This window comes from Corythoichthys intestinalis, chromosome 7 (assembly GCF_030265065.1).
Source record: "Corythoichthys intestinalis isolate RoL2023-P3 chromosome 7, ASM3026506v1, whole genome shotgun sequence".
Classification (NCBI taxonomy): domain Eukaryota; kingdom Metazoa; phylum Chordata; class Actinopteri; order Syngnathiformes; family Syngnathidae; genus Corythoichthys; species Corythoichthys intestinalis.
In genome coordinates this window covers 31,934,266-31,950,920 of record NC_080401.1, presented here as the reverse complement: position 1 = coordinate 31,950,920, position 16,655 = coordinate 31,934,266, and the positions used below count along the sequence as shown (strand labels likewise).

Genomic DNA, 16,655 nt, shown 5'->3' with positions numbered 1-16,655 from the left:
TGTGTAAGCGTGTGTTGGGCGGGGGTGGCGGTGGGCAGGTGCAGCATGTCACATAAGTGACACGACCAAACACTGCTAAATGCGTTCTAACTAAACATACAATAAGAAAATATCGCACTTTGTGAATTTATGACAGAAACTATGGCGAATTTTCATCTCGTTCTCGTGCCGTTAGACGACAACTGGCATCCATCTCGTTATGTTTTAGTCTCCCACGACAAGTTTTCAGTGCGTCATCGTGACGTTATCGTCATGAAAAAATTGTTCGTTGATGAAATAATTTCGTTATCGTCATCGTTGACAAAAACAACACTGTTGCCAACACTGGTTGCCACTGGTTGGTGCATGTTGTTAAAAAGGTCCTTTCTTTAAAGTGCGGTTTTCTTCGTAGACCCGGCAGGTGTCTCATCTAAAACGCTGGGATGGGTCTTGCGAAGATGGTACAGGCTGGAGGTTCAACCGACACCGGGACTCTCTAGATATCACTGAGGAGGAGCTCGGCACCTGTATAGTAAGTGAGGGTACGCTGTAAAAGAACAATAGGGTTCTAGTTTTATTGATTAGTTTTAATTAAAGAAATGAACAACCATGAACAGTTGAGCACAACCTACAAAGCTTAGCTTAATATAGTTTTGTGTAGCGGTTGATGTCTTGAGGAGTTCCTCAAGGATCCATCCACTTGCTCCTTTTTTCACATTAAAAAGTAACTTTTCTGTTAACCTGCAAGTGTCTTTTCTATCAAACTATTGTTCAAAGACCTCAAACATCTTGCAGCTGTCCGCCTTAGGAGCTTAGCTGTCATTTTGTTATTTATTTCACTCTTTTAAGTTCTGACAGCACATTGCCGCAACTGAAAAAAGCTTCGGAAATACTTTTTTTTTTTTTTTTTTTAACTCCCACTGACAAAAGCACCCTTTTTACCCTGGGTTGTCTCCGTATTCTTTGGTCTAGACTTGATGTTTCTGTCTCCAGTCTTTTAGCGTCTTCCTCCCTTCCAGGATACAATAGCCATTAAGAAGCGCAGTTCAAGAACAAGACGAATACGACCTGTCTCCACCAGGCTGAGTGAGTAGTTCCGCACATCCTGACTCTGCCTCACTGTTCCCGTTAGAGCTCTGAACCCCCCTGCAGTGACACAAATTGCTCCATTAGCGTACTTTCTGATGAGGCAATTCTTTCCCTTTCATGGTCTCGCCATTTGAAAAATGACTTAGTGTTTTTTCAGTGGTGACTGAGTAGGAATGGACATTTGGAGCGACAACCCTGATTAATGATAAGGGAGGTGAACAATCAAATACCAATTGACTGTTAACTGTTATGGGGCGGAATGTTTTAGTGGATTGCCTCAAAGTCAGTTTCTCCCATCCGTATTGTCAGGTCTCTGCGACGACTCCAGCTCCTCACCGCCCCCATCCATCCCTTCCTACTCCACACCTCTGTCGCGCTCGGTCTCCTGGGAGGGTCTGTCTGAGTTACCCACACAGGGTCTGCCCCTCCACCACGTCACCAGGGTCCGCCCGAGACCTCCGCGCAGGCACAGAGGAGGATATCAACCAGCAGAGACAGTGAGGGGCCTCTTACTTATCGGCTTACTCTGGCAGTGAATGATCATGTTTCTGTGCCATTAGCCGTGATAGACTGCCAATCCATTTGAATTAGGAGGATTGGCAGTGAATGATCAGTACAGTTGAGGGATTATATGATTCTGACTTTTGATCGTGAAAAAAACTTAGCGGAAAGGTGCGCAACAACAGCCAATCTGTCAATGGTTTCCTGCTCCACTTCTGTTTAGAGAACAAATCAAAACTAAAGGAGCACTCTGAGAGGACTCTGATTCAAACCATTGCCATATTTCTGACCTTTGGGACTTTTGAACTTTGACCATTTCTCTTCACATTATATCACATATATTTTATCAAATTTAAATGAACTTGATAACTGATTAGCATATTTATCGCGAAATTCCTTGTCTGACCTCTAAAACCTTTGACTTCATTGCCCCAAAATGTAATCACATCTTCTGTTTCATATATTTAATAACTCCTTTTATTCGTTAATGAGTTATCTTAAGCACAAACAGACACAAGGAGCCGAATGCATAATGTCCCACTTCTGTAGGTTTCAACTACAGGCAGACATGATTAAATATTAAATTAATTAAACAAAATAACCAAGCATTAGCCAATCACTCATCTGTGATGTGGAATTATCCTCTGAAAATTATATATAATTTATATATATATATTTGGAAGGAAGGATGATGGAAATAAGCCACTCAGCGTCAACCTTTTGTTATTTAATATTTATATGTTATAAGTTATATGTTATAAGTTTAACTACAATCTATTCTGGAATTCGGGTTTTTCCAATTCACAGTAATCATTTTCTTAGCAATCAGTAACAAGAATTTTAATATGTACCTTTGTTACGATTTATCTTTTGTTATATCGCCAACAAGTATGGGACTGGATCTAAAGGGACTTTTGCCTTAATAATATTTTCCATTTCTGTTTTTTTTTTCAGAACATTTTAATTTTTGGACAAGCCTAAAAGATATGTACATAATCACAATTTTCCCCAAATTCCTCCAACATCTATCACTCTAAAATTCAAGTTGTTGATCATCTGTTTTTGCTGGATCACCCAGCCCTATGTTACACATTAACATCCGCACATCAACCTAAAATTTTGTTAAATCACTAATGTAATAGTTCCCCTAAATAGATCATTTACTGCTCTATTATATAAATGGCAGGTGCATAGCTAGTCTTCCACCTCAATGCAAAAACTATTTAATAATTTACATTAGCAAATGACAAGATGAGCTGACTAAGGCTACGTCTACACTAGGACGGATAATGGCCTTAAATGTGTAATTAGTTAGACTATACGGCATGTCGGCCACTCTTGTATACCACTTGTCTGCATTAGTTGTTACACGGATAATGTAGGCGGGTAATGTTTACCGCCGCCTAATATGGACTGCTGTCTCCATACAACTATCGGATACTAAGGAAGTGACATTGTGGAGCGTGCCATCTCCATTTTTAGTGCGGCATGACGGCTTTGTAAACAATGGAGGTGGACGATCAAGACTTGGCATTCCTGCTCTTCTTTTCCACAGCGGGCTCGCTCGAATTGAACGAGCTGTGATGAGCAAATCATGCACTCACACATTTTTAGAACCTTCAACCATATGTCGCAATAATGTGCTTCAATTCAGTGGCCATTTGTGGTCCTCCCATCGCGGATTAGTTCATCGTTAAGTCTCCGATCAGCCAGCAGCAGGGCTGGACCCTCCCAACACAATGCCGGCCGAACTGGCGTATATAAAAATGCATAGAGGAAAATTAAATCTCGAAAAGTGAACTGCGTGGTACCCCAAGTCACAGAGACTCTACAGGGTGACCCAAAAAAAAGTTTACACTCAGTTGACTGCTTGTTTAAAAGCCATTGAAACATATCTAAATAGGCTGTCATGCTTAAGTGATTCATTAAGGTCACTCAATGCAGCTGGTAATCTCTCGTCTCTACAATTCCTGTGCTTCTGCTGAAAACGAAGAAAATTTTAGCTGTACCTGAATTGCTGCGTGCCGGTCTGACACCTACTGAGATTGCAGCAAATCTGAGAATATCCAGATGTGCAGTCTACAAAGTTAAAAAGAAGCTGAAAGATACTGGAACAGCCTCACGAAAACCTGGGTCTGGAAGTGCCCGATCTGTGGGGACCAAAAAGTTGATTGACAAGGTGATATGTGGCCACCCAGAGTCCAGATCTCAATCCCCTGGATTATAGCATATGGGCAACTGTGGAGGACAGTGCCTGTAAGAAGCCACAAACTTCTGTGGCAGCCTTGGAGAGGTCCATTGTTAGATCTTGGGAAAAGATGACAGCATCCTACATAAAGAAGACCTGTCAAGCGTTCCGCAGGCGCCTGGAGGCTGTTGTGACACTTAAGGGAAGACACATTGAAAAATAGTGTACTGTACATGTTCTTCACAATAATGTATAATTTGTGATTAAATTCTAATTCTAAACTGAATAAACATGGCATTTAAGTTGTATTATGGCAGCTTTTCTGTAAATTATTGTTGGAATGGAAAGATAAAACATAAGACGGATATATACTGTACATTCAACATACAGTACATAAGTACTTTATTTGTTTATCACAACAATAAATCCACAAGAGGGCATTAACATTATTAACATTCTTTCTGTTAAAGGGATCCATGGATAGAAAGACTTGTAGTTCATAAAAGATAAATGTTAGTAAATGTTATACCAATTTTATATTAAACCTCTCTTAATGGTTTTGTTTTGATAAAATTTGTAAAATTTTCAATCAAAAAATACACTAGTAGCTCGCCATTGTTGACGTTGCCAAGCGGGACGTCACATGGGCTCCCTGCCGGTCTTCCACAGTGTCTTTGTCTACGTAAGGTAGGGATTTAAATACACCACAAGGTGTCAATGGAGAGTTTTAAATTAACTCAGAAATCAAGCCAAATTGTGTGTTTTGTCCCTCGACTGACGCAGTAGTTCCCTGTTTACTGGTCCATCCATTGTAATTCATGTCATTTGAGTGCTGGCTTCACAACGTAGGAGACCTCTGATAGTTTGTATATTGTGACTAAATATTGTCTAAGTCTGAGTAAGTTTTATGTGTATTTTGCATAGCTATTTTGATTGGGAATGCCAGTTCTCTTTGCACTATTGTTTAACTGTGTGAGAATAGGGCCTCATTAATACAGATTGAAGCGCTTTTCTTTTTGTGAACATTTTTTTTTTTTTGAGAGAGATATTATTTTTGTTGTGCTTTCACGAAATGATACTTAAGTTTGTTGTGAAGGAGTTGCCAAACCTCATGCCAATGAGTGGCGCGGTCCAATTAACGCCTGTGTCCACTCGCCTTTTGTAATATTCTGATATAGAATTATCCGAGGTACCCTGAAGTGCACGCGGCGCCGATATTGTTTACTCACATGATGCAGGAGTGAGTTAGAGTTACGGCCTGCCGAGAGCCGTAAGCTGTGTTAATGTTGAAGCTGAATGTGCTAGTAAAGAAACAAAGTGCCAGCATGTCGCGTGGTTTATACATTTGTTAAGAAAAAGCACAAAACAAGACACCTTTCTCTGCCTCTTAGCTCTCAAGTGCGTGATTGTAATCTGTTTGAGGCAATGCATGAGCGGGTCATTCCGCGCATGCGTTAAATGCGTAAAATATTTTAACGTGATTAACTGAAAAAAATTAATTACCGCCCGTTAACGCGATAAATTTGACAGCACTAATATACATATATGTGTGTATATATATATATAATATATATATATATAAGTCGACTAATCGTAAAAAGTCGGCTGACTTATCGGGAGAAAATTTGTCCTTTGGGACAGCCCTAGTTATATCGCGAGTTCGTTATCGCAAGCCTTGTATTACAAATCGGATTGTATCGTGACATACTCAGAGGTTGCCACTCCTATTCATAACTTGTCAAAATAACAGACAGCATGAGAAGAGAACAAATAAAATTTACCAAATATGGACATATGTTCCCACGTTATAGAGGCACTTTCTATTTAGTGCTTGATCCTCACATCTAACTGCTCTCGTCATTTTGGGAAATAGAAATGTTTTAGATTGGATTATGTCACTCTTCTGGAAATGCCAATTCATTTATTTGATTGGATTTATAAATAGAAGCCACTGGTTATTACGTAACCCCTTTAAAATATTGTGTGTTTTTGTTTCGTGTGTGTTCAGCAGTGTAGTGAAAATGGAGGAATAAGCCCTCTGGATGATGGACTGCCAGATTTCTATACTAAAAGAGTCCTTCCCGATAGGTAAGTACTTCAGTCTTCATGCTGTTATTATATCCCTCAGTAATTGAAATTTATTCATTCTTGGAATCAACATGAGCCATGAAAGTGACTCCGAGATAAGTGGCAATGAGATGCTGATCTTAATTAAATGCAATTATTTAGAAATGTTCTAAAGCAGAATGCAGAGTCAAAGTGTTTTTTAGTCTTTGAAACGAACACTTGGATCTCATTTTGTCAAGGGCCCTTGAATGCACCAATGAAATGTGTTTGTGGGCCATTTTGAGACATGGCTAATTAAATACTCATTTAGAGGAAATCTGCCACAATAAAAAATGCATCATGAATTGTAGTGCTTTTTAATTTAGTCCTTGAAATGAACACTAAGATCACACTTGTATAAGAGTGATTGAAAGTACTAGTGTAGTGACTTTTAGATAGATACTAGAAGCATCTATGTTGCGTTTCTCAGCAGTAAATACTTCATTTAGGAAAAATATCCTACCCAAAAATTATGCATATGCTTTGGGAAAAGTCAACATTGGATTATTATTTTATTAAAAGAATATTGAAGCAGTTATGTTTCCTTATTTTCTGTGATGGAAGTAGTAATATACAGTGTTAAAGTTAGCGATCAATTTAAAAACAATTCATTTTTAGACCAGATCTGGTTCGTCTATAACCAATGGCAGCCAATGATTTAAACAACAAAATAAGAGGTGGAATTATAGATAATCCATCCTTTATGGAGGGATGTTGCCCAGCAACAGTCCAACTGCAGAACAAGAAACCGCAAACACACAGGTGTTAATACCAAGGAGGTCTTGACAGAGTTGACTCAGGGCGCGTGGCATGATTGCGCCAGACGGGACCGTGCGTGTCTGACACTTCATCTCTGACCTTCTTTTTTTTCCTTCAGTCAGCTCTCCTCCCTGCACACCACTCACTCACTGAGGAGGAAGAAGCGGAGAAATGTACTGGCCATCTTTGGGTTCCGCAGAAACCGCAACCAGACGCTGTCCAACCAGGAGTCGGACGCTGAATTTTATGGCGATCATGCTGTTGCTACAGCACCCTCGGGGTTGGTACACCACCATGACTTTTAAAATCCATGAAAAATTAATGAAAAATAAAGTAACACTAAGAATTTCAAGACAAATGAGAGCTAATAAAAAAGACCAAATGCACTCTAAAAACTAATCAAAACGAACTGAATTAGAGAAGAAAAATCTGAACTAAACAAGAGGAGCATGCTTCGGCTGCATTATACAATATCAATTTCAATTTATCCCTCAGTCAAACGTTTATTTTTACATTTGACCTGGGCCTCTTTCATATGTACAGTGGTATGAAAAACTATCTGAACCTTTCGGAATTTCTCACATATCTGCATAAAATCACCGTCAAATGTGATCTGATCTTTGTCAAAATCACACAGATGACTAAAACAACCCAAACATTTATAAGTTTTTATATTTTAACGAGGATGGCATGCAAGCAATGACAGAAGGAGGGAAAATAAATAAGTGTACCCTCTGCCTAAGGAGACTTGAAGAGCAATTTAAACCAATTTTTACTAAACATTTTAAGTCAGGTGTGTGCCCAATCACTGATGAGTGGTTTAAAGCTGCCCTGCCCACTATAAAACACACACCTGGTAAGAAATGTCTTGATGAGAAACATTGTCTGATGTGCATCATGGCTCGGTCAAAAGAGCTGTCTGAAGACCTGCGATGAAGGATTGTTGATTTTTATAAAGCTGGGAAAGGATACAGAACCATCTCTAAAAGTCTGGATGTTCATCAATCGACAGTCAGAGAAGCTGTCTACAAATGGAGAGAGTTTGGCACTGTTGCTTCTCTCCCAAATTGTGGCCGTCCACCAAAGATGACGCCAAGATTTCAGCGCAGAATACTCAGAGAGGTAAAAAAGATCCCTAAAGTGTCTGCTAACCGCTTACAGAAATCACTGCACAGTCCAATATCTCTGTGCACACATCAACTATATGTAAAACCATGGCCAGCAATGGTGTTCATGGGAGGACTCCACAGAGGATGCCACTGCTGTCTAAAAAAAAACATTGTTGCTTGTTTAATGTTTGCAAAAAGGCACGTAGACACTCCACAGAAGTTTTGGCAAAACATTTTGTGGACTGATGAGACCAAAGTTGAATTGTTTGGGAGTAACACACAATGTCATGTGTGGAGGAAAAATTGAACAGCTCACCAACACCAACACCTGATCCCCTAAGTAAAGCATGGTGGTGGATGCATCATGATTTGGGGCTGTTTTGCTGCCTCAGGGCCTGCAGAACTTGCACTCATTAATGGAAGAATGAACTCAAAAGTTTATCAGGATGTTTTGCAGGAAAACCTAAGGCCGTCTGTCAGACAGTTGAAGCTGAAAAGAGGATGGATGCTGCAACAAGACAATGATCTAAAACACAGAAGTAAATCAGCTTCAGAATGGTTTCAGAAGAACAAAATACATGTTCTGGAGTAGCCAAGTCAAAGTCCAGACTTAAACCACATTGAGATGCTGTGGCATGACTTAAAGACAGCGATTCATGCCAGACATTGCAGAAATCTGACTGAACTACAGCAGTTATGGAGAGAAGAATGGGCCAAGATTAGTCTTGATCGATGTGCCAGACTGATCTGCTGCTACAGGAAGCGTTTGGTTGAAGTTATTGTTGCCAAAGGGTGGGGGGCACAAAATATTAAATGTGATGGTTCACTGACTTATTTTTCTCCTTCTGTCATTGTTTGCATACTATCCTCATTAAAATATGAAAACCTATGAATTTTTGGGTGGTTTTAGCTAAAGCAGACAGTTTTTTTCATCTGTGTGAATTTGTCAAAGATCAGATCACATTTGATTATGATTTCATTCAGAAATGTGAGAAATTCCAAAAGGTTCAGATACTTTTTCATACCACTGTAGACATAAATTGGATATGTATCCAATGCCTCCACACTATGACCGCTCATCCATACACATCTGATCTAATATACGTCATCAACAAGTGAAATACGTCACCACTGTTCACCAAAACAAACAACAGTCAGTCACAGTGAGCATGCGTGTGACGTCATGGATGCATTCTCTTCATACTGCGAATCGCATATGTTTATGTGATATGAAAAGCCACACAAAAATACCAGAATTAACAAAAACTCTGAATTGGACATCATGCCCTTTGGTGTGAACGTAGCCTTAGAGAACAGATTTCTGCCTAATCAGCAAAATTCAGAGCATCACCATATTTCTGACCTTTGTGCCGTTTGACCTTGGACCATTTCTCTTCATAATATCACTTACCCTGCAAATTTAAATTGAATAGGCTAATCCTTATCAGGTTTCCAGAAAATTCATTTTAGGACTCATGTAACCTTTGACATCATTTCCCCCCAAAGTCACTTCTTCTGTTTCACATCGCAAACATACTCTATACTGCAAGGTTTGATGACAAAGCCTTTATTTGTTCCTGAGGTATCTTGAACACAAACACAAAATGAAATCGAATACATAACCTCCACCTTGCATAGATTTCATGGCTGAGGTAATAAAATTCATTTAAAAACCCAAAACTATTATAACTTTGCTACTAACACAAATGGAGGTACAAAAGTGAAATACTCACAATCAGTGTTGTTAATCTTACTGAAAAAAAGTAATTAATTATAGTTACAAATTACTTCTCCCAAAAAGTAATTGCGTTAGTAACTCAATTACCTGAATGTAAGAGTAATTAGTTACTTGGCAAAGTAATTGGTGATAATTACTTTTTTTTTTTTTCCCTCAAAAAAAAAAAAAAAAAAAAAAAAAAACATTGGCCACACTATGTGAAGTCTTTTGTGAAGGTTTTTGGTACAATTGGCCCGAGCCCAATTCTTTACCCTAATTTACCCTTTACCCTGAATCAACTGTTAAAAGTTGTTAAAATTGCTCCCATTATTGCATTTGTTCCCTTCTCTCTACTTTCGACATATGAAAGTTTTAAAACTGTTTCATCATTTAAAGATAGATTCAAGTCAAGATTTTGCCCATTTAGAAGTATTTTAGATAAAAAGTTACTTAGGTTCGCTAGGAAGGTTCTCTACAACCGAGCCGTCCTAAAAAGTCTACTGCTTTAAGATGGCGGCTGTCTACTAACGCATTTAGTGCCATGCAGTGTTGTTAATTTTACTTTAAAAAGTAATTAATTACAGTTACAAATTACTTCTCCCAAAAAGTAATTGCGTTAGTAACTCAGTTACCTGAATGTAAGAGTAATTAGTTACTTGGCAAAGTAACTAGTGATATTTTTTTTTTTCTCAAAAAAAAAAAAAAAAAAAAAAAAAAAAAACAGGTCACACAATGTGAAGCTTAAAGGGTTTGGGGGACAATTGGCCCAAGCCCAATTCTTTACCCTCCACTTAACTAGACACAAGGGTATTGCGATAACTAGCTAGTAACCTTTGCTATGTGTGGAAGTCATTTAAAGTTGTGAATCAATCGTTAAAGTTGTTAAAATTTCTCCCGTTATTGCATTAGTTCCCTTCTGTCTACTTTAAACATGTGTAAGTTTTAAAACTGTTTCATCATTTAAAGATAGATTTAAGTTAAGATTTTGCCGATTTAGGAGCATTTTAGATTTTAAAAAAATTACTTAGGTTCGCTAGGAAGGATCTCTACATCCGGGCCTTCCTGAGAGGTCTACTGCTTTAAGATGGCGGCTGTTTACAAACGCATGTAGTACTTAAAACATGTTGGCAATGCAGCAGTGTCTGACTTATGCATCTAGTTCTATAATATGATATCTACCGTGTCATGTGGGCGTAGTTTGTCGGCTATGGCTGCAGTCAGGTATTATTGGAGCCATCTAGCATCGCGGTTGCAACGGCGTCTTCCCCACTCCTGCTCTGCTCTCGTCCCCGTGAGTCCGTTTCTCTCAGACTTTTTTTTATTCAACCAACTTAGTAACGCATAGTAACGCACGCCTTTCCCGCCTCAGTAACGGTAACGGCGTTGCCAAGATGAGAAAAGTAATTAATTAGATTACTCATTACTGAAAAAAATAACGCCGTTAGTAACGCCGTTATATTGTAACGCCGTTATTAACAACACTGCTCACAATACGTTCACAATATAAAAATATTCTTCATGGTTGATTTGAGGACACGCAGAGGCTGTGAATTTCCATATTATCTGAACAAATATATGCTTCCAAAATATGGCTTTTCATGCGTATAGACACAGATGTTAACGACAGCCGGTGCCTCGCCTTTTCAGTGCCAGAAAGTTGATACAGTAAATACATCCATTTCCTATAGTTTGGCGCAGGGTTCTATTTGGAGTAGCTGAATTAAAAGTCAACTTATCAACATAAGCATTTTATAAAACATGATTTCAAAACAGTTTGTCATTTTCAACTCATCTTAAAAAATGTCCTTAAAAATAAATGACTAAGAGGTTATTTGGTTTAGGATTTACTGTAAAGCATACACAAGTGGTAAAAACTTCAACAAACATCCCGAGATACACACTGTTGATTCTCCTGTTTTTTTTTTTATCCTTAGGATAGCCACAGAGAACGTGTACACGCTCCTCCAACCTCCGAGGTCTGCTGCTAGGGTGGAGTCTCCTGGGGACGGACCAGATGGAAAGAACACTCTGGTTCTGAGTCCCCCGCCGCCAGTGCCAGGCATTCCTCATTCAGGCATTGGAGGAAACAAGCACCCCTTTTACTCACCCACTGAGGTAGTTATGTCCAAATCAATTAATTGCATGTAAATAGTAGTAATAAATATATATGTGGCGGAAAACACAGACAAGACTGAAAAAGCAGTTTCTGCTCTTGCACCCCTCTTTAAAAAAATGTGTTTTAAGCTCTAAGAACTGTTGCGTTTGATAGAACAATATGTCTATATGCTGCCATAGCAGATTCATGGCGCATTAAACCCCCGAACTATTTTAATTTTGTCCGTTTTACCCTGGAAACCCCCGTTTACAGACGTCGCGCAACCGCTTTTGTTTCAACCCAGCCATAAAACTAAGGTAATTTATTATAATTATTATTCAAAATGTCTGTCATTTTTAGCTTAGAATTATTAATTGATGTCTAATATTTTGTCTAAAAAAAGAAAAGACAAAAAAATTATTCACTCGCTTATTTTAAACTTTTAAACAAATTACGTCACAATGAAAAAAAATGGTGTCTGCAAAAAAGTCACGGATATATCTACCTCATAACTATCGCTTAATTGTTGTTTTGTTTGTGTTACTGTTGCATTTTCTCCGATATGTTAGATGATAAATAATCCATCCAAACAAAGAAAAATTGAAAAACGTTTAAAAGGGTAAATATATGAAAACGAAAATGTCGACCACTCCTCGATGTCTGCGATTTCGGCATCGCGACCCTTGTTATATTACCATGTTTCATCCATAAAATCCCCCCAAAAATCCAGCCGTGGCCATTCACAGCTGTGCCTTGACACTCAGTGATACATGCTACATGGAGTTTTTGGATCGAAACAAAGTAAGTACGCGATAATATCTTGTTAAAGTCATGGCGTCTTTAATTCTGCTCTTTCATGCTCTCAACTCCAGATAGGGTTTTGCTGTTTAATTTTTTTATTTATTTTTTTATTTTTTTATGCCTTCCTGTTCAAAATTTTTCTTCCCACGGAAAATTGAGATTTTAAGCTTTCCAATGATGTATCACACATGCATATTGGACAATTTTGGAAGTTTGCCAACTGGGGGTCTCAGAACGGTACTTCAAGTGTTTTCCGCCATATATACTAGTCCTTCTAGAAAAATAGCATATTGTGATTAAGTTCATCATTTCCTGTAATGTAGTGATAAACATCAGACTTTCATATATTTTAGATCCATTCTGAAGTAGTTCAAGCCTTTTATTGTTTTATTATTGATGATTCTGGCAAAAAAGTCAAGAAAAACCAAAAATCCCTATCTCAAAAAATTTGCATATTTCATCCGACCAATACAAAAAAGCGTTTTTTAATACAAAAAAAGTCAACCTTCAATTAATTATATCAGCTATGCACTCAATACTTGGTCAGGAATCCTTTTGCAGAAATGACTGATTCAATGCGGCGTGGCATGGAGGCAATCAGCCTGTGGCACTGCTGAGGTGTTATGGAGGCCCAGGATACTTCGATAGCGGCCTTAAGCTCATCCACAGTGTTGGGTCTGGTGTCTTTCAACTTCCTCTTCACAATATCCCACAGATTCTCTATGGGGTTCAGGTCAGGAGAGTTGGCAGGCCAGTTGAGCACAGTAATGCCATTGTCAGTAAACCATTCACCATTGGTTTTGGCACTGTGAGGAGGTGCCAGGTTGTGCTGAAAAATCAAATCTCCATCTTCATAAAGCTTTTCAGCAGATGGAAGCATGAAGTGCTCCAAAATCTCCTGATAGCTAGCTGCATTGACTCTGCCCTTGATAAAACACAGTAGACCAGTACTTCTCAAATAGTGGGGCGCGCCCCCCTGGGGGGGCGCAGAGCAATGCCAGGGGGGGCGCATGTGACCTCGGGGAACATGCTTTTTTTTTTTTTTTTTTTTTTTTTTTTTGCCGTATCGGAATAAAGTGTACTTGCACATCCACTCAGTGGGTGGCAGTGGCGCTCTCATTTTCAGAGTGCACGCAGTATTTTTGAACTAAGGATGAGCACTAAGCACACACAGAAAACAGGTATGAAGAGCAGTGTCCCGCCGCCGTTTTCGAAAGCCGTTTTCCGACCGGACTCACTCACGCAGCAACTCACTGTCTTGTCCGGTTCTCACGTCGCCGCCCAAGAAGTGCCATTTTCGGCTTGGGATCGTCACGACGACCGCCCTCACCTACGGTTCTACCTCGGCCGCCGAGAATGCGCTTTTATCGTGCCGTTTGCCTTTTAGAACGTGCCGAATATTGCCAACAATCGTCCTGCTTTGTCAGTGTTATATCAGTAAACCAGTGAGCATTGTTAGCATGCTCATTACAAAATAACTCCACACCATTTCAAAGAAGGTAAATACTGTGAGCAGCAAAAATAAAAACTGTCCTTCTGTCCAAGGACACTCTTTTTTTCTTTTATTCAGTTTTGTTTTTTTCGGTCAAATTTTTTGGCATATTGTCCTCATGAGTGAATGTTTCTAATCAATTTTAATTTTTTATTATTTACTGATTTTATTACATTTTATTTTTCTGTATCAAATGGTCAAAAATGTACCTTGAGTGTATTTTTTACAGTTTGGATGTGACTTTTTTTTAAAAATTCAGGCTAATTGATGCGCGTCAAGTCTTCTCTGTTACAAACAAAACAATGTTAATAAGGTTATACTTTATTATAAGTTGATCTATGTTACTTTTTTCTTTATTAGAAAAAAAGGACACAATGTTAGGCAGATGCATATTTATAATAGTAATTTTATGGACAAATTATACTATTTACAGTGGCGGCAGAGAGTTTGGGGGGGCGCGAAACATTTACGTCTTCCTTGGGGGGGCGTAACAGAAAATAATTGAGAAGCACTGCAGTAGACCAACAACAGCAGCTGACATCACATCCCAGACCATCACTGACTATGGGTACTTGACACCAGACTTCAGGCATTTTAGCATTTCCTTCTCCCCAGTCTTCCTCCAAACTCTGGCATCTTGATTTCCGAATGACATGCAGAATTTGCTTTCATCTGAAAAAAGTCCTTTGGACCACTGAGCAAAAGTCAAGTGCTGCTTCTCTGTAGCCCAGGTCAGGAGCTTCTGCTGCTGTTTCAGGTTCAAAAGTGGCTTGACCTGGGGAATGCGGCACCTGTAGCCCATTTCCAGCACATGCCTGTGCACGGTGGCTGTGGATGTTTCTACTCCACTCAGTCCACTGTTTCTGCAGGTACCCCAATGTCTGGAATCGGCCCTTCTCCACAATATTTCTAAGGGTGCGGTCGCCTCCTCTGGTTGTGCAGCGTTTCCTGCAACACTTTTTCCTTCCCACAGACTTCCCACTGAGGTGCCTTGATACAGCACTCTGAGAACAGCCTATTCGCTCAGAAATTTCTGTCTGTGTTTTAGCCTCTTGCTTGAGGGTATCAATGATGGCCTTCTGGACAGCAGTCAGGTCTGCAGTCTTGCCCTTGATTGCGGTTTTGAGTAATGAACCAGGCTGGGAGTTTTTAAAAGCCTCAGGAATCTTTCGCAGGGGTTTTGAGTTAATGCGTTGATTCAGATGATTAGGTTAGTAGCTTCTTTCGAGTACCTTTTCATGATATGCTAATTTTTTTAGGGATATTTAGGGATTTTTGTTTTTTCTTTTCTTTTTTGCCAAAATCATCAATATTAAAACAATAAAAGGCTTGAGCTACTTCAGTTGTGTGTAATGAATCTAAAATGTATGAAAGTCTAATGTTTATCAGTACATCACAGAAAATAATGAACTTTATCACAATATGCTAATTTTTTTAGAAGGACCAGTATATGGCCGTTGGGATTGCACTAACACTGCAGGGTAAGCCAAAATTTCAATATATAAGTGATTAAATGTATACTGCTGTGTGTACATGTCATTGACTAAATATGCGCTACATCGCGCTCAACTCTGCTTGTGTTTGGGGACTTGACTTCTGAAACTCTAGTTTCATTCCCTACGGAGCATCTTGTACCGCTGATTCCCTCCACCGTTACAAAGCACTCAAAGGCAGACACACTTTGAGCTTTCCCTCATTGAAAGACCAGCATCTGCCACTGATATATACTAAGCTTGAGAACGATGGACCGATACGACCGGATATCCGGTTTTACAGGTGAGAGATACAGCTGTATCGATAGTAAACATACCATTCGACAGTAATTAGCCATTAAATATTCAATAAACTGATAGTAGAGATAGAATTCGGCTATCGCTAGCACAAGAATCGGCTTCTAATGCCTAGTTCAATCCATTGCTTAATGGGATGATAATTTAGCTTTTACCTCACATGCTGCGCTTGTGTTTTTCACCACACAGCGCACTTAAGATTGAGACCGCACGCACAACTTCCCCTGCATTTCGGCAGAACCGCTACTAGTCGCCGTCATTACTTGACCGTCACGGGCGTGTCATAACAACGCGAGAGCTAACAAAACCACTGTAACGCACGCTGCGTAGCGTTAGTTTCAAAGCCCAAAACGAAAACGAAACTAGTAGTGGCAACGAAGCAACATGCTAAAACAATGGACAGTTTGAGCACCGACGCCAGCGACTCGCAGCGATTGATTTTCAACGCACCCAGGAAAAACAAAAGTCGGACTTTGAAGTGAGGAAGGCAGCCAGATCTGTTCGCATGGGACAGAGCTAGTGTGGAGCGGTACAGAGATCGTGAGTTTCTAACCCTGAAAAATAACCTACTACAATGGTGGAAAGGGCAGCACGACCCTCTGGAGATTTTTTTTCCACGAAACGCAGTCTACTTAAACGTTAACATGTGGATTAGTTGATCTTCCTCAAGAAAAAATCTGCCCTTCAAAAAAGATATGGACAGTGATGAGGAATAAAAAAATGTGGAAGTACAGGCATAAGTGAAAGACTGCTGTGTATAAAGTTAATGATTATTGATATATGATTATATATGATTATTATATATATTATATCTGTCTAAAATGCCATGTTTTTATTCCTCCAGTTATACCAGTGGTAAAGCATAATTTATTATTTATTTATGATAACATTGCAGGTTTAATTTTTTTTTTTCTAGAGCTGCTGCATATAATTAATATTTTTTGTTTGTAAGATGTTTACGTTGAAAGATTGCACTTAAATTACTTACCTCTTGTGTTCGAAACACCAGGAAATACAGTAATTGAATTA

At 39.1% G+C, this 16,655-nt stretch overlaps 1 protein-coding gene across 6 annotated transcripts in view; it reads left to right on the top strand.

Annotated features, from left to right (window-relative positions):
- LOC130918706 (capping protein, Arp2/3 and myosin-I linker protein 3-like) overlaps positions 1-16,655 on the top strand; it is a 109,092-nt gene that overhangs the window by 62,439 nt on the left and 29,998 nt on the right. For 5 of the 6 annotated variants that reach the window (XR_009063814.1, XR_009063816.1, XR_009063815.1 and 2 more), the window contains exons 29-34: positions 392-511; positions 999-1,065; positions 1,378-1,565; positions 5,766-5,845; positions 6,741-6,902; positions 11,383-11,563. Coding sequence is in view for 3 of the 6 variants with exons in the window: in XM_057840650.1 (XP_057696633.1) it covers positions 392-511; positions 999-1,065; positions 1,378-1,565; positions 5,766-5,845; positions 6,741-6,902; positions 11,383-11,563 (798 nt within the window). In the remaining 3 variants the exon portion in view is untranslated. The remainder of the gene's footprint in view (positions 1-391; positions 512-998; positions 1,066-1,377; positions 1,566-5,765; positions 5,846-6,740; positions 6,903-11,382; positions 11,564-16,655) is intronic. The other variant, XM_057840649.1, reaches the window with a different exon arrangement.